The 19023-nt window shown below is 45.0% G+C and overlaps 1 protein-coding gene across 1 annotated transcript in view; it reads left to right on the top strand.

Moving 5' to 3' along the window:
• ZNF704 (zinc finger protein 704) overlaps positions 1-17026 on the top strand; it is a 236126-nt gene extending 219100 nt beyond the window's left edge. The window contains exons 8-9 of the mRNA XM_047725931.1: positions 7368-7465; positions 8200-17026. Coding sequence (XP_047581887.1) covers positions 7368-7465; positions 8200-8311 — 210 coding nt within the window. The 3' untranslated portion in view covers positions 8312-17026. The remainder of the gene's footprint in view (positions 1-7367; positions 7466-8199) is intronic.
• Positions 17027-19023: the final 1997 nt, after the last annotated feature.

Genomic DNA, 19023 nt, shown 5'->3' on the forward strand with positions numbered 1-19023 from the left:
TTTTCGAGAGCATACACCGTATTTCTCACCTGGAGTACAAATAAGCATAGCGTCTGGCTGGAGCAGCCCAGGTCAGACTCCATTTCAGATTACCTCTGTGACCAACCAAAATGGAATTTCTTTCCTTTTGCTTTCTTAATTAAATCATCTCCTTCTGATGTGCAGAGAAATCACTGAGTATTGGATGACCAGCTATGTGTCTCCTAAAGTGACTAAATGCTTTACCCAGTAAGATACCAGCCAGGATACCCTCTACTCCTTTTTTTCCAGGAGCAAGATCTTAACACTCTTCTCTGTTGTGAATACTATGTATCTCTGTTCTCACCTCAATGCCCTAATTGTTCCAAGTCCCTAACTTCATCAGTTCCCGGGGACAGTCTAGACTGGAGCTTTGACAGAAAGTGTATAGAGTGGTTGGGTTAACTAGGTATCCCACTAAAATCCTACTTGTGCTTCTAATGTCTTCTTTCACCATGGAATTCTGCATCTATCTGGCTGTGTCATGCTTCTGCCAACACTTTAAACTGTTTTAGCTGCCATTCCTATTTCAAGGGAAGGGAATGCTATTTTCCCAGGCTTCGTTTTACCCTAGAGAAAAGGCTCGCTATTAAAAATGTTCTTTATGTTATATACTGTCTCTTGAGGTTTAAAAAAAATAGGTGATTACTGGTTGCCTCCTTCTTGTGGGAGCTGGATTGTACAGTGCCACACCACAGAAGCATACAATTGGTACGTGTCTACTGACTGGGTGCCAACGACTATCCCCAAATTCTCCAGAAATGCTGTCCCCATCCCTAGGAGACATGGAGCCAGGCAGACTCTAAGAGCGTATGAATTCCTACCTTCTAAACTAGTGCAATAGGGTTTTGAGACAGAAGCTCTAAACATTTTAAATTATAATGAATTAGTATTAGCGCAGTCCTCAACTGTATCCAAATGGAAGAACAAAGCAGTTCCCATTGTATAAAATGCTCTTTAAAGAACACGTTTCTCTTTGTACTCCAAAGCAAATACCCTGAGCTTGTCAACCCCTTTTAAGGTGTGCTTTTTTCCCCCTATATCTTGGAGACATGGTATTGAAGAAGGGATGCTTTTATATGCTTCCTAGAGAATGAAAATAATCTCTGTCGGGGAAATCCCAAGGTTTGCAGGATTTTATTTATTCATTTGCCTACACAACATTTCCTGAATATTGGGCTTTAATAAGTTCCCTGGGTAAGACGTCTTCCCAGAGGCGTCGAGTGGAGAAGGCTGTTGTGCATAGCTACAAATGTGACTGGAGGGGCAGTGTTTTCTAGCCGAAGGCTATAGACATAAGCGTAGGGAGAAGACGCTCATTAATTACAGCATTCTTTGAGCTGTTTTTCCCAAATGACCACACCTTTTCTTCTAATTATCTACATTCTTTTCTCTGTCTTTTCATGACAGAAAGCTGAGAGTTCTTGACCCCGTATGAGTCTGCTTATACTGCCATCACAGGATACCATAGACTGGATCACTTTAAGCACCCAAAATGTATTTCCTCACAGTTCCGGAGGCTAGAAGTCCCAGATCAAGGTGCTGGCTAGTTCCTGGTGACAGCTCTTTCTGTGGCTTGTAGAGGGCCACCTTTTCACTGTGTCCTTATATGGCCTTTTCTAGTGGTGGAGGTGGAGGAAGGGGTGCTGGTGGGTGGAGAGAGAGGCCTTGGGTATCTCTTCTTATAAGGACACTAATCCTATTGGATCAGGGTCCCAGCCTTTTGACATCATTTATCTTTAATTACTTCCTTAAAGGCCCCATATCCAAATATAACCACACTAAGGATGAGAGCGTCAATATACGAACCGGGGCCGAGTGGGGGGAGGGGACACAAACATGCAGTCTGTAACAGCCCACACAACCGAGAGTGAGTCGACCTGCCATCCAAGGGCTATTCCAGGAGGGGGTCAGGCTGGAGGGAGGGTCTCCAAACCTAAAATAGTGTGCTTAATTATCAGACGTTTAGCTGGTTTGTTTGTTTGTTTGTTTGTTTGTTTGTTTGTTAAGAGAGTGAAAGCGAGAGAGATTATGGAGGGAGAGGGAGAAACAGACTCACTGCTGTGCAGAGAGCCTGATGTGGGGCTTGATCCCAGGACCCTGGGATCATGACCTGAGCTGAAAGCAGCTGCCTAACCATCTGAGCCACCCAGGTGCCCCTAGCTGGTTTGTTTTTTATTAACACCTTGAGGGAGGACTCAGAATAGTATAAGAGGTTACAGCCAAGACAAGGAACATCAGCTTCTCCATTTGAGAGACAGAAAACCCCAAAGAAGAGAAATTTCCCCAACCTAGTTACAGAGGGACACAACATTCTTTATAACTGCTCCGGTGTGAGGCTCAGATACAAACCCTGACTCTGGCGTTTGCTGTCTGGCCAGTCACCTGATCTCTCTTAAGCAATGCCCTTAACTTTAAACCACCCTACGGAATTGTTTTGTTTTGTTTTTTTAAGATTTTATTTATTTGACACAGAGCACAAGTAGGTAGAGCGGCAGGGAGAGGGAGAAGCAGGCTCCCCACTGAGCAGAGAGCCCGATGAGGGACTCGCTCCCAGGACCCTGAGATCATGACCTGATCAAAAGACAGACGCTTAACCGACTGAGCCACCCAGGCGCCCTGCCCCCATGGAGTTGGATCATTGAGCCCAGTGCCTAGCATTGGCTAACATTATGGAGCATTCACTATCTTGCTGCCTGTGATGTGTCCCATTGGTGTACTACACCTGTCAGAAGAAGTGTACTCTCCATATTCAGGACTGACTGATATAACCCATACCTACCCAACACAGGGGAGAAATCAGCCATGATTTTTGCAGACTAGTGTTCTTTAAACTCTTCTGAGGTCCCACCTAATCAGCAGAAAAATGAGAGACATGCAGAGGCCTGTGTGCTCCCCAGTCTGTGTGTGAGACACCATTACTGGGTGAGCTGTACCATTCACAGCAGGCTAGCCAGGAATCGCTCTCCTGAAGCCTGGAGGGACCCAACACCCCCACCCCCATTTAGACCCGTGGGGACTGCCCCAAGCCCTCCACCAAAGCCCATGTCAGGAGCTGAGTCCTTAAGGACTGAAGAAAAACTGTTCTCTGGGGAAAACATAAAATGGAGATTATACTTTAAAAATTTTTTTTAATTTATCTATATATTTAGGAAAAATACCATATAGTACTCTCCAAGTCTATTACATGCTCTATAGACCATGCCCCAAAATAGAACTTAGAAACAGTTAAGATATAAAACTAAAAAGACTTAAAAATTTTTAAAAAACCCGAATAGAGATTGAAATGGGGAGACTGCCGGGAGAGATAGCCAACATCGCGCTATGCAGGGCTTTATTTTAGGGTCCATCGTATTTCCATCAGCTCCGCAGCAGGATGATGGAGTGGCAAGAGCAGCGCCTTGACCTCACTCAGAACTATTTCCAAGGTCAGCTGATAGGAGACGACGGCCTGTGTTCAAGTACGGGCCCCACCAGTGACGATGCAGCACAGACCGAACTTCTCCACTGCCTTACCGAGGACTTGGACGTGACAACACTACGACTGACCCTAGGGTTGCAGTGAAAAGGAAGGCAGATAGCTTTCCGAGGCCCTTTGTTTAACAAGCCCTCAGTAAATTACTACTACCACTCTTAAGAACTCCGGGATGTTCTGCAGGCCGCCTCCTGGCTCGATGTCTAAATTCTCTTATCTACAAAATTCAGATAGCCGCACTTTGCTGGCAGGATGAAAAGAAATGATACCTGAAGGAGTAGCCTGCCCCTCACATTTGCGAGCACTAAACAAATATCCGTTCCCACACCAGCTGCTCCCTTCCCTTCCCCACCCTCAGCCCCTGCTAAAATAAAAAGCTTTCCACCATGATTGTCTTGCTATTAAAAGTCTCAAGGAAAACTCACGAGTTAGGTTGTATTGGTCCTCACACAGAACTGAGTCACAGCCAATGTGTAAAGCGGGTCCTGGCTTCTGCTCTGTTGTGCCCCATAAAACCCAGGCCTGGGGTGGATTGGGAGGGGCTGCCACCAGACAGGACTATGCACGCAGGCCCTGAGCTCCCGAGATAAGAAAGCCATAGTGGTAATAAAGACTGTAGTCAAGGGTTGTTCCTCCATAGTCCTCAAATAGTGTCTTTGGAATTTTCAAAAGCCTGGTCCTCACTCCTTCTTCAAACCAATCACATCACCAGTTTTCCCATTTCAGTAAGTGGCATCCCTCCAGCTGCTCGGGCCAGAAGGTAGGATTCACCCTTGACTCCTCTTGATTCATTCCTGATTCTTCTCAAGATTTGTCTTCCTTTTTTCCTATCCTTCAGTGAGTCCTAGACTCTGCCTGATTCTGCCATGAATCCAGCCCCTTCTAACCACCGCTGCCACGCTCTCGTCTAAATCATCTTTCCCCCCAAATGATGCAGAGCTCTTAACTAGACAGCAGGGCTCCTCTCCAGGCTGTCTCCAATTCATTCTCGAAGGAGCCACAGGCATCTTTTTAAAGCATTAATCAGATGTCTCACTTTCTTAAAATTCTCCAATGGCTTCCCTGGCACTTAGAGCAACATTCAATTCAAATTCCTCAATCAGGGACGCCTGGGTGGCTCAGTTGGTTGGACGACTGCCTTCGGCTCAGGTCATGATCCTGGGGTCCCGGGATCGAGTCCCGCATCGGGCTCCCAGCTCCACGGGGAGTCTGCTTCTCTCTCTGACCTTCTCCTCGCTCATGCTCTCTCTCACTGTCTCTCTCTCAAATAAATAAATAAAATCTTTAAAAAAAAAAATTCAAATTCCTCAATCAGAACCAGGAAGCATGACCTGAATCCACCACCTCCTGTCCTCTAACCCCAGCCTCCACACAGTATCTTCTAGCCCCATTGGCACTCTGCAGTTAGGAGGCCTCTGTTATTGCTCCCCCTTTCTCCAGAGTGCCCTAAAGATAAAAGATAACCTCTCGGGGGGGCCTTCTCTCACTGCCCTAAATAAGTATATGTCTTCTCTCTTAATGAGGCTTTGCCTATTGACCTATTTTACTTTCTTCATGCACTTATCACTAAAATGATCTTACTTGTTCGTATTTATTGTCTGTGTCCCCACTAGAATGTATGCTCCATGAGGACAGAGACTTGGCATTGTTCACAGCTAGGTACCCACATTCTAGAAGGGTGCCTGGTGCATAGTAAGAACTTGAGAAATATCTGCTGAATGAAGAGTGCCCTGTCATCTCGTATCACCTCACGTAGAAGGGGTGTGGCCCTTTTGCACAATTTAGAACCTTCCATATTACTACCAGCGGACTATCATGTCAACTAAACTTGTCCTAGTCATCTCACTAAATAAGGCCATATTCTTGGGATTCTATGAATTCTGTAATAATTTTTAGATTTAATTGTCTCAACCATTTAAAACCATTCATATAAGCACATTCTAGATCACCACAGTGACTGTGAACACCTGAAGCACTAATTCCCTCTGGTTTGCTGTAATGCACCCTGGTCAGGGATGGGATATGGGGTAGGTGTCAGGATCGGGGGGAAGAGGGTGGATATTTTCCTCTTGGAAAGCCCTACATATCTATCCACATCAGATGCATACCCTGAACTCTAAAGCTTTAATTTTTAAAAAATTATGTATGTTAATTCACTTCTTCTGGGCCTCGGTCCTACCCTGCTTTAGCAAAACACTAAAAACCAATGGTACAGAATAATTCAGAATCATGGCAACAGTGGTTTAAAATGTTGGGTTTTCACTTATGTGTTCAATTTTTTCAATCAACATCTAGGAAGACAGCACTGATGTATATTCCTCTGAACTGAAAGAAAATAAAAAATTCTAATACCTGTACTAGAGAAATTAAGTTCTAGAAGTATGCCTTAGGAATGTTCCCAGGACTATATGTCCCAGGACTGGTACTTCGATGGCCATGCTGGTCTCTAGATAACTAAGTTTCTAAATTCATCGAGTTTCTGCTCCTCTACAAATGGCAATGCTGTATATTTACTTGAAATATCATTTCTCTTTTCTTATAAAAACTCATTTTTTGTAGCTGTTGAGAATCCCAGGTGCTAGGACAATACATAGTGTTATGAGAGCAGATGATGCAAAGGGTCTAGCAAGAAATGTAAGGGGCTTCAAAAGCCAGGGGCCTCCTGTTATTGGGACTGAGAAGCAGAGGTGTGACAGGGTTCAGACACATGCTCTGGCATCAGGCAGAGATCAGTATAAGCACTGGCTCTGCCATTACAAGTTCCATGACCTTGGCCAAGTTCTACAACCTTGGCCCCATGCCTTGGTTTCCTCATCTATCAAGTAGGAACAAGAATAGTACTTGTCACGTGGGGTAGTTGTGACAATTAAAGCCATTGTCCATGACCCTGGCATGCAGCGAGTGCCCAGTAAGTATTTCAAGGATGACCTTTGTTCTTGACTTGCTTGGACTCTTTGCTTCTAGCCTTTATTCCCATTTGGACCCCACCATCTGCTGTGTGGATGTTTTATGCAAGAAGCCATTTATATAGGAGCTGTAATGATCTCATAAAGCAGAGGGCCGAGGTCCACACTCTGTCATTGCTATTGACTGGCTATATAATTTTAGGTAACTCTCCTAACCTCTCTAGGGATTTGTCTTTTTTTTTTTTTTAAAGATTTATTTATTTATTTGACAGACAGAGATCACAAGTAGGCAGAGAGGCAGACAGAGAGAGAGGAGGAAGCAGGCTCCCCGCTGAGCGGAGAGCCCGATGTAGGGCTCGATCCCAGGACCCTGGGACCATGACCCGAGCCGAAGGCAGCAGCTCCAACTCACTGAGCCACCCAGGTGCCTCGGGATTTGTCTTTTTTAAAGATTTTTATTTTTATTCTCCAGAGAGAGTGAGAGAGAGAGAGATAGGCAGAGGGAGAAGCAGCCTCCCTGAGGAGCAAGAAACCTGATGCAGGACTCGATCCCAGGACCCTGGGATCATGACCTGAGCCAAAAGCAGACACTCAACCCACTGAGCCACTGAGGCATCTTTAGGGATTTGTCTTTTCTAAAAGGTAGATCATGAGGCTTAGACTAGGTGAGACTATATTTTAAGGTTTTGAATATTATTCAGGTGAAAAAATGTTACTACGGGCCACTTGTAATACATATGTGAAGTCATGAGGATTTTTTAAGTATTCATCATTGCCGAGTCTTTTCTGTTCGGGGAGCATTTAAATTCTGCCATGAGCATCACCCCTCTGAATGCTTACAGGTGTCTCTGTGAAGGAAGCCCTTCGTCTCCATGTCTGATGTTGACCACTGCCCATGTGGCAAAGGCTAAACAAAAGCATGGTGAGAAGAACCTGCCCCATCAACTTTGTTTCCGTGTCCTTGCCAGGTGTCACCAACACATAATCATCTGGGGGGCACAGGAGAGCAGAGACAGCACACTCACACGGTCTTGTCCTCGCCACCCAGAGGGACCGTCAGCCTGAGGTATGACTGCTTGAAACGCCACCTCATCTCAAAGGAATTAACTGAAAAACAGAAGAACAGCAAGGAAAAGGGAAACCAGAGATACCATCTTCCATAAACTTTCCCTGGAATGGACAAAACGCCCTTTCTTTTGTTGCCATCGTTTTCTCCACCCATCAATTACTAGCGAAGAGTTGTTGTTTGGGACTGGGGACGGTGGCCGGTGTGTGTGTGTGTGTGTGTGTGTGTGTGCAGTCTGCTGTAGGTTTTCTCAAGGGAATAGGTAATGGTGCTTACTGGGTCTATTTAAAACCATATGGCCTTAACCTCTGTATTAAAAGAATTTTAAGATACAGTTTTTAATACAGATCAAGAAAAAACACCTCCGATTTCCCTTAACCAGAACGCTAGAAATTTGAGGAGCAAGAAAACTGGAAAGCACATACTTAAAACTTAAAAGAATAAAGCTCTCTACTGGCATTTTTTGCATGTACCTGCTTAATTCATTTTGATGGAGAGGGACATGGCCCCAAATGGAAAAGCAGAAGCTTCAGAGTTACAGTAGCCAATAGTAACAGCTGAGCTTGGTGGCCGGACAACATCCAGCAGGTGCTCAAGTCCGAATCTAGCATGAACCCCTGCTAGGTTTCTTAACGCTGTTTCTCGCTCTTTCGAGGGCTCTCCAGCCTTGCAGAGAAAGCCCCCTGACTGCCCCCCGCCCCCACTAGCCTAACTGCTCCTTGCCTGTCTTGCAGGAAACCCCGGGGAGAGGGCAAGAAGTGCCGCAAGGTGTATGGCATGGAGAACCGGGACCTGTGGTGCACGGCGTGCCGCTGGAAGAAAGCCTGCCAGAGGTTCACTGACTGACCCCTGAGACCACCGAGCCGGCGACCCGCCGCCCCGCTGCCCTTGCCTTCCACGGCAGGCTCTGGAAAAGCGCTTTTTCTTCCGAACAAAACCCACTTGAAGCCCAGGAAAAGCGCTTCCAGGAAACTTGGTGGAATGACAGCAAAAAATAAAATAAAAAGGTCACCACCCTCACTGCTCTTGCTGAGAACCCAGCATCGGGCAGTTTTATTATTTTTTTTTTCCTTGAAAAAAGAACAGTCTTGGTTTTTTTTCCTGCTGTATGTCTAGGTCTGAAAACTGCAGACTCCGTAGCAACTGAACCAACAAAGCCCGTTTGACCTAGAGAGGAGGCATATTTTGATAAGCTTTCTGAATAATGCCATTTCTGATTTTGGGGGACGTATTAAAAGAACAAGAAGCTCCACGTTATTCGGTGGCGTCTGTACAGAGGTCAACGCCTGCTTTCCTTGTGAACAGCATTCTCCCCCGACCTCTCGGAGCAGTGCACATCATGGCGTGTTGCCAGAAAGCTCAGCACCTGGGTATCTCTTCTCTGTCTCGTTTGTCCGTCTGTCCTGTTTCCAAGATGGGCCCCGCCTCGAACCGCCGCGGCGCTGTTGGCCGGCAGGGCCCGGTGGGCATCCCCTCGCCAAGCGATCACCAGCAGACTTCAGCCCCCAGCTGAGCCCAGGACATCCCGCCGCGGGAACCCCAAGGAGTCTAGCTGTCTCAGAAGCCCTTCCCCGGGGGGGTGCCTGGGCCCCGGCCGGGTGCAGGACCCGCGCGGGCGGCGGCCGTCCGGGTAAGCCTCGATGCTTCTTTCAGGGACGCGGGGCAGACGGAGGCCCCGGTCTGTGGGTCACTGCTCATCTGACAGTGTCCTTGCCAGGACAGCGGGTCAGCCGGCCTTCCCTCCAATCTCCCCGGGATGGTTTCAGTAAAGATAGAGAGCTCGGACTGTCCCCGCAGGTTCGCTACGCACCGCGGAGCACACCGCCCACGTCCCCATTTGTTCCGAGAGACGGGCGAGGTCCGCAAACTCACATCCATTCTGAGTGCACTTTCATAGGTTGTATGCTTTAGCGCGTCCGGGAGATGGGCTCGTGAACGACAGAAACATGATCTGGGTACATGGGAGGTCCCAAACTTTATTTTTCTTATAAATATATTGGAACTGTTGGTTAAGAATTTGCTCAGAGGGGAACATACAGAACACCCAAAGGAAAATGCATGTGGGTATAGGCATTTCTCAAGCTAGTCGGACCAGGGCTCTCACTGTGTTGCTTTTGGCAGACTTCCTAGCCTGCTACGTATGTACGTATGTTGGTTGGTTGCTTGGTCGGTTTTGGTGGTAGTGGTATGGAGGAGGGGAGTATATAAGCTTGTCTACCGTACTCCGGATTGCCCTGTGAATGAGTTCTTTCTCCTATACCTATGCAAAGTAGTAAGAGCACCTTATCAGGGCGCTGTGTCAGGACGGGGAGCCTACGATCAGCCATAGGAATGTTCGATGAAATTGCACAGAAGAAAGTTTAATATATGTTGAGAGATTGTACATACACTTTCGTTTTAAAGCTTTGAAAGAAGTCACCTAGTAATAATATCCTTTTCCTTTTATAATCGAGGGAAATAGAAGGAGGTTCCACAGTATCATATCCACAACCTGTGTGTTCGTATCTTTTTGGCAAATTTATTTTTTAAGCTTTCATCTAACTTTTCAAACATCATTCCTTGGGAGGGATCCTGTTTTCCTCCATTTATTTTTATTTCAACAACGCTTATTTCAAGAGAACAGGAAAAGAGGAAAAGAGCTTCATTTAATTTCATGTCAGGATTGCCAATCAGGAGTAGCTATGGCACCAGTTATAATGTATGTTTTCATATTTACAAGGTCAGCCAGGAAAGGGCTTTTTTTTTTTTTTTAAGGAGGAAATGTATTTGCATCCTGAGTCCCAGCATGTCTTTTATTCTTCCTGGAATCCTGTTGCTCTACCTGTAGGCACCCTCTGCTATGACTTGATGCTCGAGCCTGAGCTGCGGGTGGGCTGCCTGGCGGCCACAGTAAATCCAAAAGGGATAGTTGGCTGGGGCACAATACCAGGGCAGAGGTTTTTCTCTTCATTGAGGGCTCCCTGGCCCGTGATCCTGGGATTAAGTCACTCATCAAAAATAATCAAAGAGATGAGGGACTAAATCCATCCTCCCCACCACCCAAGGACTTTGGAACATAAGGAGGGAGAGGTCTTCGCCAGGGAGAAGTCCTGGAGTGAGGTTTTGTAGCTGGACCCTAGAGATGCAGGCCATGATTAGTTCTGAGCTCTGGCCTGGGTGAGGGGGGGGGGGGGTCCAAGCTCAGTCTTTACCTGGTTTGTAGCCAATGCACAGGTGCAAGCAGAAGTTTAGAGCTGAAGGCAAATTGCCTGGGATTTTTTCACCTTTCTAAAGCCTTCTTTACACATACTCTTCTGCATCTCCTACCCACGTAGGGGCTCCTTTCTGCCAACTGGGCGTGATCTCTGTGTACCTTCTTCTCTGGCATCCAGGTGTGCACAGACCCTCAGTAGCTTCCTGCACACACACACACATCCATTCTTTGTACCAAGGCATGTCATAAATAGAGAACCACCAAAATTCACCTGGCTGGCCTTGTGGGGTGGGGTGGTGATTAACTTAATGCAAACCACCCAGAAAGCGATGAATTGCAATATACAGCTCTGGTTGTAAGAGCTAAAATTTAAAAAAAAAAAAAAAAAAAAAAAGAGCTATTTTGTTATATTTTGGAATTAAATGAAGTGCCAAATTAAGCCCAATATTCATTTTCTGCCATTGCTGTGGTACCATGTTCTTTTGTGTCTTCATTTGGCGAGGGGAAGCAGAGGAGGGTGGAAAGGGCGGTCCCACAGCATGCTGGCTGGTTAACTGAAGCTCCGTCCATCCCAGGGACCTCAGACACCTGCCTGTGCAAAAGGAATGGCAATACATGGACACAAAGTATTTCTAAAGAAGGCGTGCTATAGCCTTTTGACCTTTCTCTCCCTTGATCCCCCTCCCTTCAGAAAATAGTTCTCATGTCTGTCTAACAAGAAGGCATCTCATAGTAATGGACGGGCATTCTTCAGGGAGCTACAAAGCAAAGAGTTCATCAGGCTGTAGTATTAAGACTTAGTCCTTCCCAGTGGATATATACCCAATCTGTGGGAAGCAGTGTGACAAGTTGGAGACAACATGCAGGTAGCAAGTGGGTGGGTTGGGGACCAGAGAGATATACAAGAGGTCTATGGACATCTGGCTCCCGCTCATCTTCTTAATGCTGGTTGGCCAGGGGGGACTGTTTCTGGGCACCTCCGAGGGAGCTGTCATGTGGTCCCCCAGGAGTGGCTGCCCGAAGCAAGAAGAGAGCTCCCGGAGGGGAAGCAGCTTTGCCCAGAGATACAGGACCTCACACACATCTCTAGGGGGCACAGATTTCCCGCCCCCTCGCATGCTGGCGAGTTTCCTCTCTTGGTTGGGAAAAGCCAGTGTCAGGAAGAAGGCAGCTGGTTTCCACCTGAGGGCATGCCCAGCGGCGGAGTGCCTGTCAGCCCTGCCATGCACCAAGGTGCCCTTCATTAAACGATTCCGTGTCCTGTCGTAACTGTGCTGTCGATAAAAACTTGCAACAGACAAGGATGGGGGTTACAGTTCTTGGGCTTTCCAAAATCTTTCCCGGGAAATAGTTACATGAATGTTGCAAGAGATTTCTGAAACTGAAATGCCCTCTATCAGATTTCAAGATCTTTTGAGTTTCAGTTGGCTGTCTCCAGTGTCACCCGAAGCCACACTTCTGAAAGCCACGTTGGGTTCTGAATTTGCCGGTGCAGCTGAACCCATTTCCTCCTCCTTCAGACTTCATCGGAAAAGCAAAGAGCAGCATTCAACTGAGAATGTTGAGAGAGAAGTGGCAAGGATTGTACCTACAGGAGAGAATACCTTGAGAATAGTAGCAAAATACTGTAAATAATATTCATTTCCTCAGGGAAAATTAAAGGGTATGTGAAAGAGAGATCTGGAAGATCTTAAGACTAGAAAGACTTTTATTATCTCTAGAGTCTTTTCGGGTCAGAACAGTTTGGTGTTTGGGGGGTTTGTTTTGATTTTTAAGGAACATGATAATTATTCCAAGGCAGATTTCCATGAACTGGACAACACCAACTTTCGGAGGTGTGCAGGAATGCTGTATGAGAAAGAGCTATTTCTTTGTGGCTGAGGCTGACCTTTGAACCCCAATCACGCTCCCTGGCCGGTGTTCATAGACTCATGGAAGGCTTTTTCTGAATGTAATTGTGAATCCGAAGCCTTGGTGTTCCTCTTTCGAATCGCCAGTTGGATGACTGCACGCAGAATCCCGTAGGTGAGAGCTGTTAAAGACGCGTGTTCTGTTTTAATGGCGTGTTAAGGAGCAAACTTCCACGGACTTAATGGCGGACAAGGTGCTGCTTTTTCTCATGACCCTGTAGAATTTCTATCGACCGCATCAACTGTAGCGTTGACCTGTATGAACACAGGGAAGGATCTGTGCATACAAATGAGTGGAAACAGAGCAGAATTCATGAATATGGATGAGGATGGGATCCTTTTCGAGAAGGCGCTGGGTACACGGGTCAACTGGAAATTTCATTTCTCTCAGAAAATAACCCTACCAGTGGCACACACCCCCTCCCCGTTCTCAGACCTGTGCGGATTCCTCCACGCTGGAACTGTGTCGTTGTGTCTTTTTGCATTGTAACTCGTCAAACCAGAAGTCCGTAAATGAAATGAGATTAGCACTTTTAGGTACCAAGTGTATGATTAAGTAATGCACATCAATAGATCAAGAAAGTATAAAATGTATTTAAGACCGACCGGTTTGCTTATTGTGACTGACTTTGAAAAAGCCCGTATCCAATGATATCCATGCTTTAAAAGGTGTATCTATCCTGGGACCGGAAATCAAAAATGGGAATTTTACTTCTGGTCCTGTTTTGTAAATAGTTCCTTTTTTTTTTTTTTTTTTGAAGACAATCTCATGTTTTATAGCTTTTTCTGTAGGTCTGAGAATCACAATGGTAATATGTTGTGTCAAAAATGTAATCTTAAATACGATAATAATTAGAACTCAATTTTCCAAATAAGACAAGGATTATACCGCTTTAGGCTTCTACGATTCTAAGAGACATGACACTTTTATAATAAGCATTAGTACTTAACTTCTCAAGTTAACAGAACTGGAAATATTTTACAAGATGCCGTGTTTTGTAATCACAAAGAACATGAACATTTTGTGGGAAATGACCTTGGTTTTATACATTGTAGCTTATTTTTTAAAATACAGTATTTACCAGACAGGAAGTGTTAGTATTATAAGCAATTCCTGCTCTCCAAACAAAGGGCTATGCCTCTCTTAAGCAAGTGTTTTGATGCATATCTTTTCAATGAACCCTCTGCAGCAAGGGTAGAAATGCAGATCAGACGGAAAGAGCATTACAAGAGAGTCAAGCTAGCAACAGCTACTCCTTTTATCATTGCCAGTGTGTTTGCAAAGTATGATGGAAAAAGACATGGTAAGAATCATCCTATGTATCTTAAATCAAAAAAAAAAATATTAGTAGATATGCTTGCAGGCAATGGGAGAAATATTCTTGGAAATTCCTTAGTGTAAAATGAGATTCTGTCACAACAACAAGCTCACCACAAACCTGCATTTAACTAGCAAGTATCACTGGATGGTAATTTCTCAAACCACGGTATATAGGCCCAAAGAGAATTTTTAGGCGATCAGTGGTGTTTAAAGTAGTTTTTCCTCAGCACTAACTCAGTAACTTTAATTTCCTTATCAAAGCAAATGCTTGATTTGTCACGAGAAGAACAAATAGACATGCAAGTTTGCGATCAGAAAGTCACTGTATTCCCAAGAGTCGGGAAACAAGGGAGGGAGCCATGGAGAGTTTATTAACTGCACAAATAATTTTGAGCTTTGCCAAAAGCATTTCATAATGCTGTACAGTTTTTTTCTAGCCCACTCACTGTTAAGAAAAAAAAAAAAGCAAGCATCTTTTCTTTCTAAGATTCAGTAACTCAAAAGCTAGACTAATTAGCAGTATGCAGATAACATCAAAAGTAAAGCTGGGATAGAATGACCGTATACCCATTGGGCAACTCCTATGAAGTGGTCACAGGGTCACTCAGATCTTGCTTTCAAATAGGCTTTAGAATCTGCACACGTGAGGACTAGAAATGCGTGGAGACAGGGAAAACCATGTACAGCCTCAACTCCTGGTCTCTGAGATGAGGCTGTCTGCAAATCTGTATCTTCATTCCCTTGACTATCTCCATCGTTCGCATTAAATCCCCAAGAAGTGTTTATTACTGTATGGTTTTGAACCAAATGAGTCTTGCTTCTTTTTGAAATAGAAGCTTCCTAATGGTTTATAGCAGAAGCCTTAGAAAAGCCAGGCAGGATCTGTAAATGAATGATTCAGATCAGGCAACGCAGGACACTACGGAACGGTGGAGATGCTGGTAAACCAGAGAGCTCATGCCCCCGTTGCGTGGGGCACCCAGCCCTAGACAATCAGAACCATGCAGAAATCAGGCCCAGGGCTACTAGATCTTCTGACTTGGAAGTAAGATGTTATCAGACATTTAAGTGTTGACAGCTCAAATTCTTGGCCAACACTGTGCAGACCAAAGAGAACCTACATATGGGCAGAGGCAGCCTCTGGCCACCAGTCTCACCCGTTGGGGAAAGCACATCTCACATCCCACGGCCACTGGGTCAGGTTCGTCCCTCAGGCCCACAGACTCACACATTGGCACGATCTGGGCCACTAAAATCAAAAGAAGGGAAAGAGGTCAGTTCTCCCCAGAAACCATTCTCATGGAAGACTTGAATATAAAAATAGAGTATCCTTAAGCTAGCCTTGCCTCTGATCAAAATACGCTGAAGTACTATCCAGCTCTCCCTCTGTCCCCTTCTGGCCTGCCGAGGCCATGCCCCAAAGCATGGAAGAACTGTTATCCCAACTTAAGTTCTCACCTACCGTGACCACTGTGATGAAGGGCTGGCAAAGAGCAGCCTCGTGCCTTCAGAGAAGGCAGCCAGGAGCCCCTGGAGTTTGAGATAGCACACTCTGCCTCCTTGTGCCAAAGTCCTTTGCCAGCCCCTCTACACTCCTTCCCACTCCATCCTGCCTCAAGAGTTTTCATGCCAGGGTAAAATTTCCATTGTTTCATCTCCACTAGAGCAACACCCTTGATTCAGAACCGGTAGATATTTTAGAGTGTCCACTAACCCCCAAAATGGAGTTTTTCCACACAGAAAACCTTCGCACCTTTGTCTGAAGGCAAAGAGAAAATGGGAATGAATGGGTCATGGAAAAAATTCGAAGTTGCTTCTTTGGCTCCAATGGACTGTGACTTAGACTGTATCTTACACCAGAGTCCTGATGGTATTGGGATAACTGCTAACCCTTTCACATATATTATAAAGCATGTTTCTTTCAGATACATTATGTCATTTGACCTTCCTAAGGACCCAGTGTAGAGTAGGAATATTTGGGATCACCCAAGGCCACCCCAGGATAGTGTTAAGCCCGTGAGTCAACCCTGTCACTGCCTGAAGGGAGGAGGGGAAGGGTTTGGGAAAGCACTGGCTCAGACCGATGTCTTCCAGACATTAAACCTGGAAAGACCCAGGGACCCGCCAGGTTCTCAGCCCAGGATCTTCAGCATAGAAACCAAGCGTGCACTCATTCCCCATTGTCACATGCAAGCTTAATTAATGCCAGCAGCACCCCTTTAGGCTGCTGCCATGCCCGTACTCCCCAAGGTCTAACCATCTAAATGGTTAATCATAGGAGTTTCTGAGCTAATATGATGTTCTGAGTAAAAGTTTTGACTCCTTGGGAAAAAAATTATTTTGCTGCCACCATTCAACATTTGCTCTCCATGTAAACGGAAATCATTGCCAGAATACTGAAAAACAGCTCAAATTTATTATTTTTAATGATCAAATTCAACTCAAAGTTGGAAATACCCATGAGATGGTGAAGTTACCTTTAAATATGAATGCAAATGAAATGACATTGTCGATGCCTGAGATCTCCATCAGGGTGAGTCACTAAAAGGCTGTCCAGTAATGAACAGGTTTCAAGGGGCCCTTCTCCCTCTACTTTGCCAGGCTTCCCATCATGAGTTTAGGGTGAAGCCACTCCCAGGGAGTGTAGTCATGGAGCTAGAAGGGACCTAAACCATTTTGGCCTGCCACCTACTTGATTAACAGGCTTTTTGATAAGTGATGTGTTTGCTATCTGTCGGAGAATAGAGGAGGAGGAGGAAACAGCCGAGCACTCTCCTCCTCTCTGGGGAAGAAGCCCGTTTTGCAGGAGTGAGCACTGGGCCCCAGCGGCAGGGCTTCGTGAACAAGCAGGAAGCGGAGGTTCCAAAACAAGATGACTCTAGACTCTGAAAGAAGGCGGGATTGTGAATTCAATGCTCAAATCGCCATCTTTGTTTTTAAAAAATGTTCTTTCCTATTGGGCACCATTCACATCATTATTAACAGCCAGCTTCCGAAGAAAAGGGCCCCTTTATTTATAGTATGAAAAAGTTAAAAATGAATTCTTGAGCATAATTAACTGTTACAGTTGCTTATGAGGGACAATTCCCTAAATTTTTAATTCAGAAAATTCACGAGAGTGGAATGTAGCAACTCCTGAAAAAGGAAAGAGAGCTGTCATTAAAGAAGAAAATTTTCTTTCAAAAAAAAAAAAAATTGCTCATCTGCTTCCTTCTGAATTCTTTCTACATCTCTGACTCAGGAGGAAAACCAGGACTCTGGAGAAGAAATTGAGCGTAAACAGAGAGAGAGAGAGAGAGAACAGTTCCCGTTCTGGTGATTAGTCTTAACCACCCTCCCTCATCCTCCCCACCGCCCCCCCAATCTTGGCAACCACCTCGTGTTCGCTTGTGTGACCTTACTGAGGGCATACTGTTATTATGTATGTTCTCTTCCAAAAATTCCAAATTAAACACCTTTGCTTCTGTGCTGCTGACTTCTCACTCTTAAATTAAGGTCCAAGGGGATAAATATGACTGTGACTTATACGTGAGGCTCAGTCGGTGAGGCTATCCTCTTCTTTCCAAGAAAAATTTCTATCTGTCTGAACAGCCCCGGGTGATCATTCAGACAGCAGGTCATTCAGCGCCCAACCTGTGACACGCATCACAAGACTCAGACAGACTCGCTGACAAAGGACAAGGCAGATACCTAATCCCTTCACCTGGATTCAAAGCCCTCCGCTCAAGTCACCCACCAGGCCCTTCCACGGGGAAAGCCAGCTGTGTGATCAGACCACCTTGGAAGGACAGAAGAAGGGAGCTTCACATTTAATGTCTCTGTGCCCTGAACTCTGCCCGCAATTATACAGCCTGAAAAGTGACTTGGCCTTTATTGTGTGAAAAGTAGGTGGCTCCTGCAAGGTATGATTATTTTAACTTTATATGTATGCAAGGAGAAAACTACTCCAGTCTGCTCTCACTGTTAAGCCCCTGTCCCTCACCCTGGTAGAGCTCTCTTCCCATGCTTTGGGCACACATGACCAAGACAGAGAGGAAAAAGGGAGAGCTTTGGGGGCCAGCAACACAAGAGCTGGAATTACCCCTCAGGGATCTACAGTGTAGTGTAATTATAAACCGCCCCCCCCCCCAAAAAAGGATGCATCACTTTGCAGATTACAAATCCTTGCTTTGCTTTTTATGCCTTTTTATCCTATTCTCTGCTAATTGGAAATCAATGACTGTGACTTGACCAAGCCCTGTGATAATATAGCAAAGCCCCTTCTTCCAAAGTATCCTGACTGTCTGGGGAACCTCTGTGATCACTGGTAGAAAGCTTTAGAATAGACTTAGATTTTTAGGAAAGAACTCAATACCCCCAAAATGTTCCATGACTTCAATAACTGAAAATGCTCTGGGTATAAAACAACCCAGAAATGTGGATTATATATGTTTTTAAAAAAAAATGCCATTAATCAATATTTTCCTACAACATGACCTAGAATTCCTATTTTTATAATTAATGGTTGGATGATGATCAGCCATTTAAACATATGCTCTCTGGAATAACCAGATACTAGTGTAGTTTCCAAAGTGTTTCATGTCTCAAAATCTATATACTTAGAAGAAGAACTCAGGATAAGTAAAAATCGCTAGGTCCCAAAGGGTTCATGACCATCATCAAATGCAACTACCGAGTGGCCTACGGTCATCTTTCTCAAACGAGGAGGCTGGGGAGCGAGAGAACAACAGTAATCACAAACCCTCCGTTGCCCTTAGTCCATGGTAAGGTTTAAAAAAAAAAAAACAACAAAAAAAAACTCTTTTAAAAATTAAGCCATCTTTCAAATCGTTTTCTACACCAAATCTAAAAATGTTAAAACAAAATTATAAAATATTTCAAATGGGGTATTTAGTGGAAATGCTGTCAGTAAGAAGCATCGCTTTTTAGTGCCCTCAAAACAACGTATAGCGGGAAGGAAGAGAAAGCAGCAGTCCTTCCTGTGTGATGCTAGTGGGGAAATGACAGGCGTTAACCAGGCATTGGGCACTAATTCAAAGGCAATGTGACGATGCTATCCGATTTTGAGAGATCTTCTGAAATACAATCTTACCACCGTTTAGAGGTAAGGAAGTACTTGCTTACAAAAAAGTCT

This window comes from Lutra lutra, chromosome 4 (genome assembly GCF_902655055.1).
Source record: "Lutra lutra chromosome 4, mLutLut1.2, whole genome shotgun sequence".
Taxonomy (NCBI): Eukaryota; Metazoa; Chordata; class Mammalia; order Carnivora; family Mustelidae; genus Lutra; species Lutra lutra.